General features: G+C 47.1%; 1 protein-coding gene across 2 annotated transcripts in view; it reads left to right on the forward strand.

Moving 5' to 3' along the window:
- LOC149338956 (uncharacterized) overlaps positions 1-6373 on the forward strand; it is a 166551-nt gene extending 160178 nt beyond the window's left edge. For both annotated transcript variants that reach the window (XM_089547832.1, XM_089547833.1), the window contains exons 2-3: positions 527-630; positions 4277-6373. In XM_089547832.1, coding sequence (XP_089403958.1) covers positions 571-630; positions 4277-4750 — 534 coding nt within the window. In that variant the 5' untranslated portion in view covers positions 527-570 and the 3' untranslated portion in view covers positions 4751-6373. The remainder of the gene's footprint in view (positions 1-526; positions 631-4276) is intronic.
- The last annotated feature ends 7252 nt before the right edge of the window (positions 6374-13625 follow it).

Below are 13625 nucleotides of genomic sequence, written 5' to 3' on the forward strand. Positions count from 1 at the left end.
TGATACCCGTTGATGTCTTCTTTTTAGTTTATAACACCTTATTTTGCCCACTTTTGTGGCATAGTCTTAGATTTCCGTGTCATATTTATGCGGGTTTTATTGGTACTTTCTGGTTGCTTAGTACTCCTAAGTTACTACCTTTTCATATCTGCAATCGTATCTAGTTTCTGAATCGTTGAATTAATTTCTGTTTTCGAAGCCAGTTTACACTTTGCTGTTGTGTCGTTCCGCCATAATCCCTATTTTATTCGTCTTTTTCCCCGCTACTCCCCAAAATGCCATTGCGCTTGAGGGTATGTGTAAATATATGGTTGGATGGTCATGCCAAACACTCTGTGCTTCCATTACCACAAGCGCAGTACTTCACAGCGACAGTCGTCTGTTTCATAAACAGCTCACTAAAGGATGTCGCGTAAAAATATGTTCACACTTTTTTAATGCTGCTGTTACTGTATCAACGTTGAGTAAAGGCGCCGCACTGCCACTTCTATCTGATTGCACTGCTGCTTCTGTCTCGTTGTCGCAGGCAAAGCTCGGCCGCGTCTGCTTAGGAGATCTGCCGCGCACACCATGATGGACACCTTGTCCACCGAGCCCGAAGACGGTTCCATGCAGAAAAAGAAAGCAAAGGTGAGCGCTCCCAAAGGGATTCCGGCTCTCCGGGTTCTAATGTTTTCGCGGAACTTCGAAAGACCTCGAAGCGCCGAGAAGGCTTACATTCATCGCCAAGGATACGCGCGTGACTAAGTGCGCTATTTTTTCAGACGAGCTGCTTGAAACAAGCACAGGGCACGTGCCGCTTCCGCGGTTGGACCATGGGGGCTTTGAAGCGCTGTTTTTGCTATGAAATTGTTCCCGATATTTTTAAAAGGTCCTGGGTTAGTTTTTAAACCGCCATCTGGTCAGCAGTTAAAGGAAGCCATTCATATAATGCAGCAGTGCGCGAGCACAGAGGCTACCTTAAGTATGTTAATTTTGGTCCCTGGGCTGATTGATTTATTAATGCGAGAGCCTTAGGTGGCTCAGTGCCAAAGTCATATCCGCAAAACGTGTCCGCAAAACGTGTCCGCAAAACGTGTCGGCAAAATGTGTCCGCAAAACGTGTCCGCAAAACGTGTCCGCAAGACGTGTCGGCAAAATGTGTCCGCAAAACGTGTCCGCAAAACGTGTCGGCAAAACGTGTCCGCAAAACGTGTCCGCAAAACGTGTCCGCAAAACGTGTCCGCAAAATGTCTCCGCAAAACGTGTCTACAAAACGTGTCCCCGAAACGTGTCGGCAAAATGTGTCCGCAAAACGTGTCCGCAAAACGTGTCCCCGAAACGTGCCGGCAAAACGTGTCGGCAAAACGTGTCCGCAAAACGTGTCCGCAAAACTTGTCGGCAAAATGTGTCCGCAAAACGTGTCCGCAAAACGTGTCGGCAAAACGTGTCCGCAAAACGTGTCCGCAAAACGTGTCGGCAAAATGTGTCCGCAAAACGTGTCCGCAAAACGTGTCGGCAAAACGTGTCCGCAAAACGTGTCCGCAAAATGTGTCCGCAAAACGTGTCCGCAAAACGTGTCCCCGAAACGTGTCGGCAAAATGTGTCTGCAAAACGTGTCCCCGAAACGTGTCGGCAAAACTTGTCGGCAAAATGTGTCCGCAAAACGTGTCCGCAAAACGTGTCGGCAAAACGTGTCCGCAAAACGTGTCCGCAAAACGTGTCGGCAAAATGTGTCCGCAAAACGTGTCCGCAAAACGTGTCGGCAAAACGTGTCCGCAAAACGTGTCCGCAAAATGTGTCCGCAAAACGTGTCCGCAAAACGTGTCCCCGAAACGTGTCGGCAAAATGTGTCTGCAAAACGTGTCCCCGAAACGTGTCGGCAAAAGGTGTCGGCAAAACGTGTCCGCAAAACGTGTCCGCTAAACGTGTCGGCAAAATGTGTCCGCAAAACGTGTCCGCAAAACGTGTCCGCAAAACGTCTCCCCGAAACGTGTCGGCAAAATGTGTCCGCAAAACGTGTCCACAGAACGTGTCGGCAAAATTTGTCCGCACTATGATGTGCAGAAAGAAAGCATCGGGGAATGTTCCTACTTTCTCTTGCTTAAGCTTCTGATGTCCATCAGGGGGAAATTAACCGGGTAATTACTGTTGGGCTGTAATATAATTGATTACAAACTCGGAGAAAAAGAACAACCGCATGTTGCTGGTGGGATCGCAAGTAGTTGGTTTTTCTTCTTTATTTTCTAATCAGTGATCATTCAGCCATAAAGTGATTGCACTATTAATTTCACATTGATCAACACCAGAAGCTACGAGACAGAGAAAAGTAGGAACATTCCCCTATGCTTTTCTTAGTCTTGGTGATTTTTAGCTTCCTTAACATGTATATTGGCTGGTTATTTATAGCGCGCACCTTTCAATACCTTTCCTGCCTCAATACCCTAATCAGCAAAAAGAAAAGAACTCTTGAGACCTACTCGTAAGCTGGCTAGGTAATCTTTCTTTCTTTTCTTTATTGTTTTGAAAGTACACATGTAATTACATAAATACACTCAAGGATCCCTAGCCAGAGGCTAGTCGTGGATCCCAAAATGAATACAAATAAGTCTACTGACGATTCAAGCGAAAAAAAAACAGCTATTTGTAGGTGTAGAATGAAACAATTGCAATACTAAACAACATTATACAAACTGAAACACTATCGTTTGACATACATATAACCAAAGAAAAATATACGTCATGCATTCTACATTCAGTCTGCCACGTTCAATAGATTAATAGTAATATGCCACTCCACAGACGCATATAGTGTAGCTTTACTGAGACGCTTCTGTGTGACGGAAAAAATTCTCCAATGCTCTAAACGTATTAGGTGAAGATACAGGGTCTGTTCTGAAAGTAGTAGGACTGGTTTTTTCCTGGGTGAACGGGCGGACGAGAGGTGGTCTGCGCGTGCAGGATAGTTGAAGGGGGATATTGGGAATGCTGGGGAAAATCGGCAGTCGGCTCTCGGCCGTTGAAGAGAGGAGGTCGCTTGTACTGTGAACCCCTGTCGAAACGTCTCGTCGCGCAGAATCGTCGAGCGTTTACTGGATCAGCGATACGCAATCAAAGTTTGAGTAAATCTTGGTAAAACGGGCAAAAAGACTCACAACATGATTAAGGAGGCCTACGGTGACGCTTCCATGGGTAGATCAGGTGTTTTTTGAGTGGCACAAGCTTTTCCGAGAAGGTAAGGAAAGAGTGGAGGAAGACGACCGCTCCAGACGCCTTTCGACCAGCAAGACCAATGAAAATGTCTAGCGAGTGAAACATTTACTTAACAGTGATCGTCGAATGAGTATCAGAATGATTGCTGATGAATTGAGCATTCCTCAAACCCAAGTTTTTGAGATCGTGACAGAAAACTTATCCATGAGGAAAGCGTGCGCGAAGTTGGTGCCGGGAGTGTTGTCAGAGGAGGAAAAGGCCAACCGGTAAGATCTTCTTCATCATGTGAATGAGAACCCCGACTTTCTGCCCAGCATAAGGCGGCAACGCTGCCTCAGCCCCCCTACAGCCTCGACTTGGCACCGCCAGACTTTTTTCTATTCCCGAGAATAAAATTGACGCTCGAGGGGAAACATCACGGGTCGGTAGAGGTGGTTCAACAGGCCGTGACGAGGGAGCTAAACAGCATTCCGGTCCAGGCGTTCCTGGAGGCGTACGAAAACTGTAAAACTCATTAGCAGCAGCGTGTAGGTGCGGAAGGGTGCTACCTTGAAAAATTGTAATCGTTTGTACTATTCTCTTAAATAAATTTTGTTTAAAAAAATGAGTCCTACTACTTTCTGAACAGACCATGTATGACTGGGCATGGGATAACATTCCAAATTTTGACACCCTAAAAATATCTTACAAACAACTGTCATAAGAGCGCGTTGATTGGTTGGTTTATGGGGTTTAACTTCCCAAAGCGACTAAGGCTATGAGAGACGCCGTAGTGGAGGGCTCCGGAAATTTCGACCACCTGGGGTTCTTGAACGTGCACTGGCATCGTACAGTACACTGGCGTCTAGAATTTCACCTCCAAAGAAATTCAACCCTCCGCGGCCGGGATCGAACCCGCGTCTTTCGGGCCAGCAACCGAGCACCATAACCACCGAGCCACCGCGGCGGCAAGAGCGCGTTGAGAAAACCGTGAATGGTCAGAACGAATATAGGTTCCTTTAAACGCAAGTTTTTTTGCCATTTGGCACGAGCAGTTCTTAATTTAATTTTTCGTTTTAATGTTTCTGCCCATTTCTTCGCGCAGAAGTTTAGGTTGTTCGGCAAAAAGAAGTCGCAGCCGGCGCAGCTCGACCCGAACTGCCCGCAGTGCAATCCGCACCTGCTGGTCGCGCTGGAAGAGCAGCAGCGGCAGCAGCAGTTGTACCTGCAGCATCAACAGCAGCTGCAGTACCACCAGCATCTTCAGCAGCAGCAGCAGCGTCTGGCCAAGGCGGAGGCGAGCACAGCCCACAGACAAGGCGGCCGTGGCCCGGCTGTGGACGACAGTCCAGGAGCCATTGTCTCGGCCTACGAGGACGACGACGATGATGACATCAAGGTGGCCTCTTCGTCCCGCGATGGCGGCGGTGGCGCTCCGGGACCTCTGGCGTGCAACTGCCACCGCTGCGAGCAAGCGCGCTCCGAGAGGCAGCTCACCGTCGAGCTTCTGCCGATGGACACGCAGGTGCCGCTGCAGAACATGATGCAGGACGCTGCGGTCTTGTGCGCCCTGCTTTAGGACAGTCCTGATTCAGCGCCACGGACCCTCCCGCGTTCACCGCTGCCCGTGCGCCACTTGTCTGTGCTGTGTAATCCGACTCCTGTTTGTATACACGTTTTGTGTACGATTATTGCCACAGGCTAGTGGCTTTAAGGTGCCGCTGTCGATAAAGTCTCGTTGTCTTAAAACGTAGCAGCGGCGTAGGCCGAGGAAGTCATTTGTACTTTACGAGCTTGGGCCGATTGCTGTTCCCTTGAGCTGTAACGCGATTGAGATCGGGTACCCGAATTAAAAGAGTAGTGAGTAGCTACGTAGTACGCACCCTACATTAGATAGGAAAGAGGGGTGCGGAAGTGAGAGAAGCCGGGGAATCGACTTTAATGTGCATTTTCTTCAGTTTTTTGCCTCATTCGGGTGTGAATTGACACTGCTATGTGGCTTTGGTCAAATGTTTGGGGGAATTCCCCAAGTTGGAGCAGATTTGTAATAAGGGAGTAAGTGCTCATTGACATCCACTCGAGTGCAGCCATATGGCTACAAAGGAAAGCTAAAGAGCTTTCTAAGAAACTTCCTAGTTAAAGAAATATTCGTCCTGGCCCTGGGTTCGAACCCGGGACCACCGCTTCGCCGGAGCATTCGATCTACCAACTGAACTAACCGGGACGGCCAGCTTACGGTAGGGTGAGAGCGAATTGATCAGTAACTCGAAGTGTTGGTCAAATGTTTAAGAGAATCCCTCAAGGTGGAGTAGAGTTGTAATAAGGGAGCGATTACTCATTGACATCCACCCGAGCGCAGTCATACGGCTACGAAGGAAAGCTACACAGCTTTCTCAGACGCAGTGCAGTTAAAGAAAAATTCGTCCTGGTTCGGGGTTCGAACCCGGGACCACCGCTTCACCGGAGCAGGCGCTCCGGTGAATGAGGCTTGCCAGCTGAACGAATGCAGTGAACACAGCCATATTCACAAATACAAGAAAAAAGATAAAGCTTAGTCTACCTTCGCAAAAAAAAAGGAAAGCGAGGAAAAAAGCGAGAGAAAATGAAAACCTAGGTGAGATCTACAAAGTTTATGTTAATGTAGAATTCGGGCGAAAATCGACACTGAATTTGTTTCCCTTTCTCTTCCAGCCTGGTCCAGCATAGCCTCGCGTTTCAGCTCCTGGAAACTTCGGTCGCAAGAAATAATGTTGTCCCTAGGCTCCTCAGGTTCAAACATGCGGCAGAATCAGTCCAACCGCGAGAGCTGGGCCGCACAGGAGCTTTCCCTCAGGTCGGTAGTGGCGCGTGAGAGACGAGCGTTGACTTCCCGCTCTGTGCTTCCGGCGGATTGATCTCAAGCCTAATGAAGATATTGCATTAGCAGAGAAAATCCTTTTGCCGTATCAAAGAGCCTGTCCTTAGCGATTCTTTCGGTAGTGTTCTGACGCTGCGGTCAGAGAGCTGAAACGGAGGTGAGGAAAAATGGGATACTTGCCGCGTGTAAATATGTCACAAAATGCTCTTCGCAACTGTAATTAATTTTTTTTTCACTGCCTAAGATGCCCCTGTAAAGGGGTTTTACCTAAGGTGTGGGCGTTTTATAACTGTAAACGAGTAATGAAATGAAGAACTTGAAGTGGTCATGGTTACCACTGATGACAGCAGTGGCGGGAAGGCCATTCCAGTCCTTGGATGTTCGTACAAAATGCGAGGAAAGATGAGACGACGTAAGGGCTGAAGGAGGATGCGCTGTCTTAACATGGTTGAGGCGGCAGGAGGGGCAAAGTGCTCGTAAAATAACAGGGCTGCAAGGGTATTCCTGGTATGATTTGTGGAAGAGGGAGAGGCGGGTGACTTTGTTTCGATATACATGGTTGGGGGAGGTTAGTGTTTTAAGCTTAGTAGCACTGGGTATACATTGGTAATCGGGAAAAATAAAACGTGCCGCACGGTTTTCAACTGATTCTAATAAGTTGATATGATTATCTTGGTAGGGATCTAAGACTGCACATGAAAACTCGAATTTGGCTTGAACAAAGGTACAGAATATACGTTAGTAATTTTACCGAAGGATAGGCTAACCAAAGGTTGCGGCGTAAATAGCAGAGTGCATGGTTGGCCTATCTCGTAAGTTTGTTTATGGGAGTGGTGTGTGAAAGCTCAGCCGATAATTTAATTTCCAAGTACGTTTAAATGGCTACGGAGCTGATTTCAGAGTTGAAGAAGGTGTATTTATGGATAGGGTAAGACTGCCTATGGTGAATGAAGACAAAAGTTTATTTCCTAGATTTTAAAAACGTCAGCCGTTTTCTGCACCAGGTATCGATGTGATGTAGGTCAGGCTGAGGAGCGAGAATAGCGGTAACGTTGTTAACAGAGTGGCAAACCGCGCAGTCATTTGCAGTTAAGAGGATATTGGAAGATACGTTAGTGGGAAGATCGCTGGTATAAGCAAAGAATAGAACGGGATCGAAAACTGTGCTTTGTGCGTGCATGAGATAACGCGAGGTAAAGGGGAGGGGGAATCGTTAGCGAAAACGAATTTTTGACGGTTGGTTAAAAAGTCACGCGTCCAATCTAGAACAAGTAGGTTGAGGGACATGTATGAAAGCTTTAGAAGTAGACGTTTTTGAGGCACTGTATAGGACGCTTTATCGAAGACTGGGGCTTATATCGTTTTTAAAGAAGGCTAGTTGAGTGTCACATGGCAGCCCCTTACGAAAACCGTGCGGGTTAAAATGAAAAGGTTTGCAGCCAGAATAGTTGTCACTATGTGGGAAGAAATTACGTCTTCCACAGGCGCTTGCGAGCGATATCGGTCGGTAGTTCTTAGGAGAAAACGGATTACCATTTTTCGGGCGACTGGAATGACCTTGCCCGCCTTCTGGTCTTGTGGAAGGACATGAGATGACAATGAACGCTGAAAAATATGCGACAAAATGACACTAGTCGTATGATTAGTAGTTTTCAATATCTTATAATTAATTCCATCTATCCCAGCTAATGAACTTACCTTTAATGCATCAAGTAGTTTGGCAACATTGTTTGAGTAAAATGTTATTTCAGGCATTGATAAGTAATCGGTGGAAGAAATGCAAGGTCGTTAATTTCCGGGTTCTAAGGTGTGGTGAATACGGAGCTGAATGCCGGGTTAAGAGCATTCGGGACTTCCTGCTCAGGGATAAGAACATTACGGACGTAATGTAACGACAATATTTTGTATGATTTTGGCGAATTGTTTCACAAAACTGTTCGGTGTTAGTCCATAATATACTGGCTAAAGTCTAAGCAAAAAATAAACGTTTAGTGTTATTAGCAATACATTCTAAACTTTTTTTTTGTACTCCGGTATATTTCTCATGCGCTTGGCCCACTTAACTTTATGGCCGATCGGAACTGTTGTTCCTTTTTGTTGTTAAAACATGCAGCGCTGGCAAGTACTTTTTTGAATGATTGAGTATACAAATAAGGGCATTACAGAAGGCAAAAAAAAGCTGAGGAAACCGATACGTGGTACTAACGAAGGCTATATGTGCATAACGTGCAAAGTAAGGCGTTCGAAAACGAAGCAACTGAGTAACAAACTGCTGTACTAATTAGATTAAATGTGTTGTTAGTTTTAAACAAAGCGATATAAATGCTGCTTAGTCATGCAAATAGATTTGGTTGAGAATATCTTCAAGTAGGTTCATGCTTTCCTGAATAACACTCTCGCATTAGCATAATATAGTCAGTTTTTTTTGTAACAGGGGCTTTGCGTGGCCTGCCGCGTTACGCGCGAAAGTGTCGGGCACAGGTGAAGGCAAGAGATTAAAGACCGGATCTGGTGTTTCAGCTCTTCCAGACTGCCACACAAATAGCGAAAGAAAAAGCAAAAAATTGTTGAGGATTAATGTCGAATGGGGAGGCAGCGATCCACACCTCCTTCTTGTTGTGACCGCTCTGGCTCGTGAATCGTGTTAATAACATTAAGAACTTGTGAGGCAAGAGACACAAGAAAGCAGATATACGAGAAACCAGAGGTGATGAGGCAGCTCTTAGTCATTTGCTATTGTCTGCCTCCAGCATCAAGGCGGTGGACAAGCTATATACCAAAGAAGTCTGTGACTCAGGGCCCTTTCCTTTAATTATCGCAAAGTACCAAGCTCTACTCCAGGTTGGCTCCGAAATAACGAGCTTTTGCGCGGTAATGCACTGCAAAGGCATAAGTGGAAATGCAGTCTTTCTTCGGACTACTGGGGTGCTCGGACGCTTAATCAGAATAGGAACTAACCAGTTTTGTTAGTTACAGGCGAAACACCGCTACATTATATCCGCCAGTAGGAGATCAGCCCGCCTAGAAGGTAGAGTTTTTTTATGAAGATTATTCTTTTCGCGTCTTGACACTTGGAAGAACAACTAAGCATCTGTACAACCGAGTTAACGCTGGTTTATATTGACTCTTTATCGGATGTGCGGCAAACAAGAGTTTGGGCGTTTGAGACACCAACTGTTCTATTCGTCACATCATCCAGAAGTTCAGCTGCTTATCTGGACAGGCATGCCCATCCAGAAGTGATTGCAGTAGTGTCGTCATCTTTTAGACCAGTGCCCTTTGGTAGCAACAGATGCTGACGTCAAACGGCGGGAGCTGTGTTCTCGCCTCCACACACTGTACCTGACTATTGACGCTTCAGGTCGTGAAAGCTCCTTTTTGAAAATGTAAACTTCGCGCTTTGTACCCCCGGTGCCCAAACTTGCAGTAAGCACCTGTCTAGTCAGTTCACCACTTCACAAGATATCCATCGTAAAAGGCACGCAGAAGAGTGCAAAAAGGAAAGAAAACTGCGTAGTGCACGAGCTTCGTGCTATATATCAGAAGCATGCATTGTTAAGAGAATTTGATGAACTGAAGTAAGAGCTTGGAAATGATCTTCGACAGGAGCCGGACAGGTATGCAGTATTGAGATTAGTTTCGTAGATCGGCCAGTTGTGTGTTCTGTAATCCAGGCACAATGGTACAGATATCGCGACTATGGCATGGTGGCAGCGACGAGTGAGTTCGTGGTCACTAAAAGCGCATTTATGCCGCGTTGACCATACCCCGCTAGACCGCAGAAGATAGACCAGCCTCAGTAAGACAACCGAGCTTTGAATACCAGCCCTGCTCTCTGAATCGGTTAAATATGTGGAATAGTTCCTGGCACATCTGAGCACTTGAGCCTATGTTGAAGAGGAACCGGGTGTACTCTTGTGGTACCTAAAGGCCTCATTCTCTGCGGGCTCCTTGCTACGGGCACCCTGTAGATTTTCTGCATATAAAGTGTATCGTCTTCCTGCCGTGAACTATGTTAACACCTTGTGTAGAAACAATGCAGTACACTGTGTGAATATCTATTCAGGCCGCGGAACCAATACAGGCCGTTGAACTTGCGATTGAGAACATGTTACTAGTTCCAATGTACTGCGAAAGTATTGTCTGTTTTAAGGCACACTAAGCTGCGCTTCCTTTAGCGCTGTTTCGAAAGCACTGTAAGAGGCATGACTGCATGTGTCGATGCGAATGTTGATAATTGATTTAGTTATTGGAAGTGATTAAAGTGTTGCTGGAAAAAGAACAATGTCACATTTACCGAGCACTGACCACCGCCATACTGAATGAAACGTCACCATACAAGATCACTGCTACGACTTTGGTACGGACTAGAGGGATGCGCAAGACCTGCTGCCAGAATTTCGACCAGTAGATTTACCCTCGGTCTGACGAAGATAAGCGCAATCCTCCGACCCCTAATGGGTGTTCACATTATTACCCCTGTTGTTACCATTATTCGCCATCTTATTACTGCTACGCCTTCATGTTCTTGTACTCAATCCCTGCGGTTATTCCTGGGTAAGCGAATATTTACTGATAGATTCTTAATTCGCTTGTGTGTGTTGTCTCCCTGATTACAGGGAATTACCTGTTGTGCAAATTGTATTTATTTCTAATATCCTTATGTCCATGTGTTAGAAGCGTTGTGGTTGTTCCCTTTGCCTCATTGACATCGTTCTGTATCACCATACATAAGGCTCTGCTGTTCAGCTTTGTTTTCGCTATTTGCTACCCTTGATGCAAATCATAGGTTCTTAGGTTGTGTTCCAACGCATTAACTTTGTCTACTTAAAATTGATCTTTTAGTTTGGTATGCGTTTTTCTCCTGCCATCAGACCATTGGCATCGCGGTGTTTCCGGGGTAAGCAAAATAAAAGCTTATTGATTATTTGTTGTGGTCGGTGTGTGGCTGGTATGTGCACTATCTTTGTGACTAAACAGGCATAGTATGCGCACTGAAGAAAGCACGTGCGCTGTCAGTGTTACGCCGTTCTAGCTGTGTAAGACAAAATTGTTTAGCCCGTAAAGAAAAGAGGAGGAAGGGGGCAGTTATTGCCAAAACTTCAACAGAAGTGGCTGCTCAATATGCTACGCTCAAGCGTAACAAACTGCGGTATTGTAGCTGCGATACCTCAACAGAATGAGCAATGAGCAGTGACATACAGTCCGCACACTACAGGAAAGCGTGCAAGAAATCTCGCCAGATTGTGAGGCGGACAGCAGAAGAAAAGCGCATGTCTCAGTTAGAAACGGCGGCAAGGTAAGTCCTGAAAAAAACAAACAAACGAAAATAGCAGGGTTTTAACACCGGACCGGAGTGAAACTCAGACGTGCCAGACCTGACCGACCTCTTACTCCAGCAATTGGTGAGCGGGTCCTCAGTCATCCCCAACAGGGAGAGCTTCAATAAATACATTTCGTTGGCTCGTTCGTACATGCTTCAGCAGGACCACTAGTGTGCAACCCATATGGTTGCACTGTGGCTTACCGCTGATAGGCGGGCACATCACACTAGACAAAGAAAAGATTTGAGCTCCGACGCGTTTCTGCGCGCTGGAGATTTGATGGTGGACCCGTCTTTGTCATGTGCGGGCGAGATTACTTGTGCTTTTGCCCCCTTAAGCCCCAGAAACACACCTTCTTTTACTTCAAATACACATCCGTATTCAAGTATTGCTCTCAACTCTCATTACTGCAGCACTTCGCGGAGGCTGGCCACACGCTGTTTGGCTAATTATTAAGGCGAAAGCCTTTAATGCCACATACTGTCGTTAGCAGTCGTGTCGGCAGCAGTGTCGACAGCCGATGTGTCCGCGTTTTGACGGGTGTCCACCGAGATATGCGAGACAGTTACTGCTTAATTTCCTTTCCTCAAATAGAATTTGCAGTTTCTTCATTACGGCCCCTCTTTCTCTTTCTTCTTTCACTCCCACTTCCTCCCTTCCTGTACGGTGCGGTTCGGGTGTCCACCGAGATGACAGACAATTACTGCGCCATTTTCTTTCCTCAAAAAGGGGTGTTTTCAAAGGGCAAGTTATCGCGCCGAACGGGTGGTGGGGTTCCGTGGACTGCCTGGCAGCGCTACGACACGCTGTCGCGTTCCACTCCTAAAGGCGAAGCTTAAGCGTCATTAATTAGCAGTCAATTAGTAATTAGGCATTAATCAGTAATTAGCCACTAATTAGTAATTTGTCATTACTTCGTCATCAATTATGTGGGACGTCATGCGGTGGTGACGTCACCAGTGCCACAGAGGCAGTCGAAGTGGTGCGGAAAACGCTTTCGCCTCTATACGCACTTTAGACAGTCAAAGTGCCCCCCGAATTTTTTTAAACTTCGATATCGTAGCGGCCCTCGCGCAGGGCTAGGGACGGAGCTTGTTGACGATGGTGAAGTCGGCATTTGCGCATGAAGCGAGAACGCCGGAATAAACAGGTCAGTTCGAAACTGTGCACTTCCGGGGTTGGTTTATGCTCACAGCAGCTCCGACAGGATTTGGTGTTCGGTTCGAGCAAGTCCCCTCAATCCCATTCTCTGACCTCCACCATGGCTGCCGCCGGCTTCCCCGGTCTTCCTCACATCTGGACGGATGGATGGACGGACGGATGTATGTACGTTAGGAGCACCCCTGTGGCACACAGTGATGCAAGCAGCAGCATTGCCACATTCCTTGTACACTTTAAAGATAAATTATCCCGAATAGGAGTAATATAAAATGGTGCGAACAGCAGTAAAATGTGAAATGGAGGAAACCCCCCTTTATCCTACCCAGTCACCACATTCACATGGTTTTACTATTGTTCCAAACAGGAGTATGTCGGCTTGAATACTTCCTCATGCCCTAAATGATTTTAAAAACTCCTTTCTTAGCACCTGTGCGCTGCCAAGGGGAGGTGCCGGTTCGCCGCGCCCGCAGGTGAGGACGCCGGCTTCCTCGTCGCAGCCTCTTCACTTCTCGCCTCTGCTCTTGCTGCTTCACGCACGTCTGTCATGATACAAAACGCCAGATCGCCGCAGTCTTGCGCAGCAGTGTGCTGCCCAGACTCGGCCTCTTAAACCACCAGCGTATTCGCAGAATGCTTGGTGTTGCTTCACCTGTGCCTCCAGTCCGCGAGAGGCCTAGTTCCGCCGGGCCTGCTTGGCGGCGCGAGAGGCGTCGGCCTCCCAGCAGCCGCCAGCTTACCACCCGCTCCTTTACGCACGCTCGCGCTGATACAAAAGGCTGGACATAATCGACCTCGGTAGCAACATGCTGCTTTGAGCGTCTCGCTCAATCCGGCAGTGCGTACGGAAGGAACGTATAAAAACATTGACAGCTACCATTTCGCCGCGCCGACATGGCGGTGTTTGTGCGTGTGTGACGCATCAGTTGTCTTGACAACGAGGGCCCCTAGTTCATTCGCTGTATCTTGAAGGTGCAGGGCTACAAAAGACCGGATAATCATCGTTGTGTATAGGGCTAAGCAGTATTCGACTCTCGTATGATGCCACTGATGCATGCGCTAAATGCCACTGCTTCTTCAGTGTGCGACGACATGCCTTTAACCCCGCAAGGAAT

Source organism: Amblyomma mixtum, chromosome 6 (assembly GCF_055824585.1).
Source record: "Amblyomma mixtum isolate Tamu chromosome 6, ASM5582458v1, whole genome shotgun sequence".
Lineage (NCBI taxonomy): Eukaryota > Metazoa > Arthropoda > Arachnida > Ixodida > Ixodidae > Amblyomma > Amblyomma mixtum.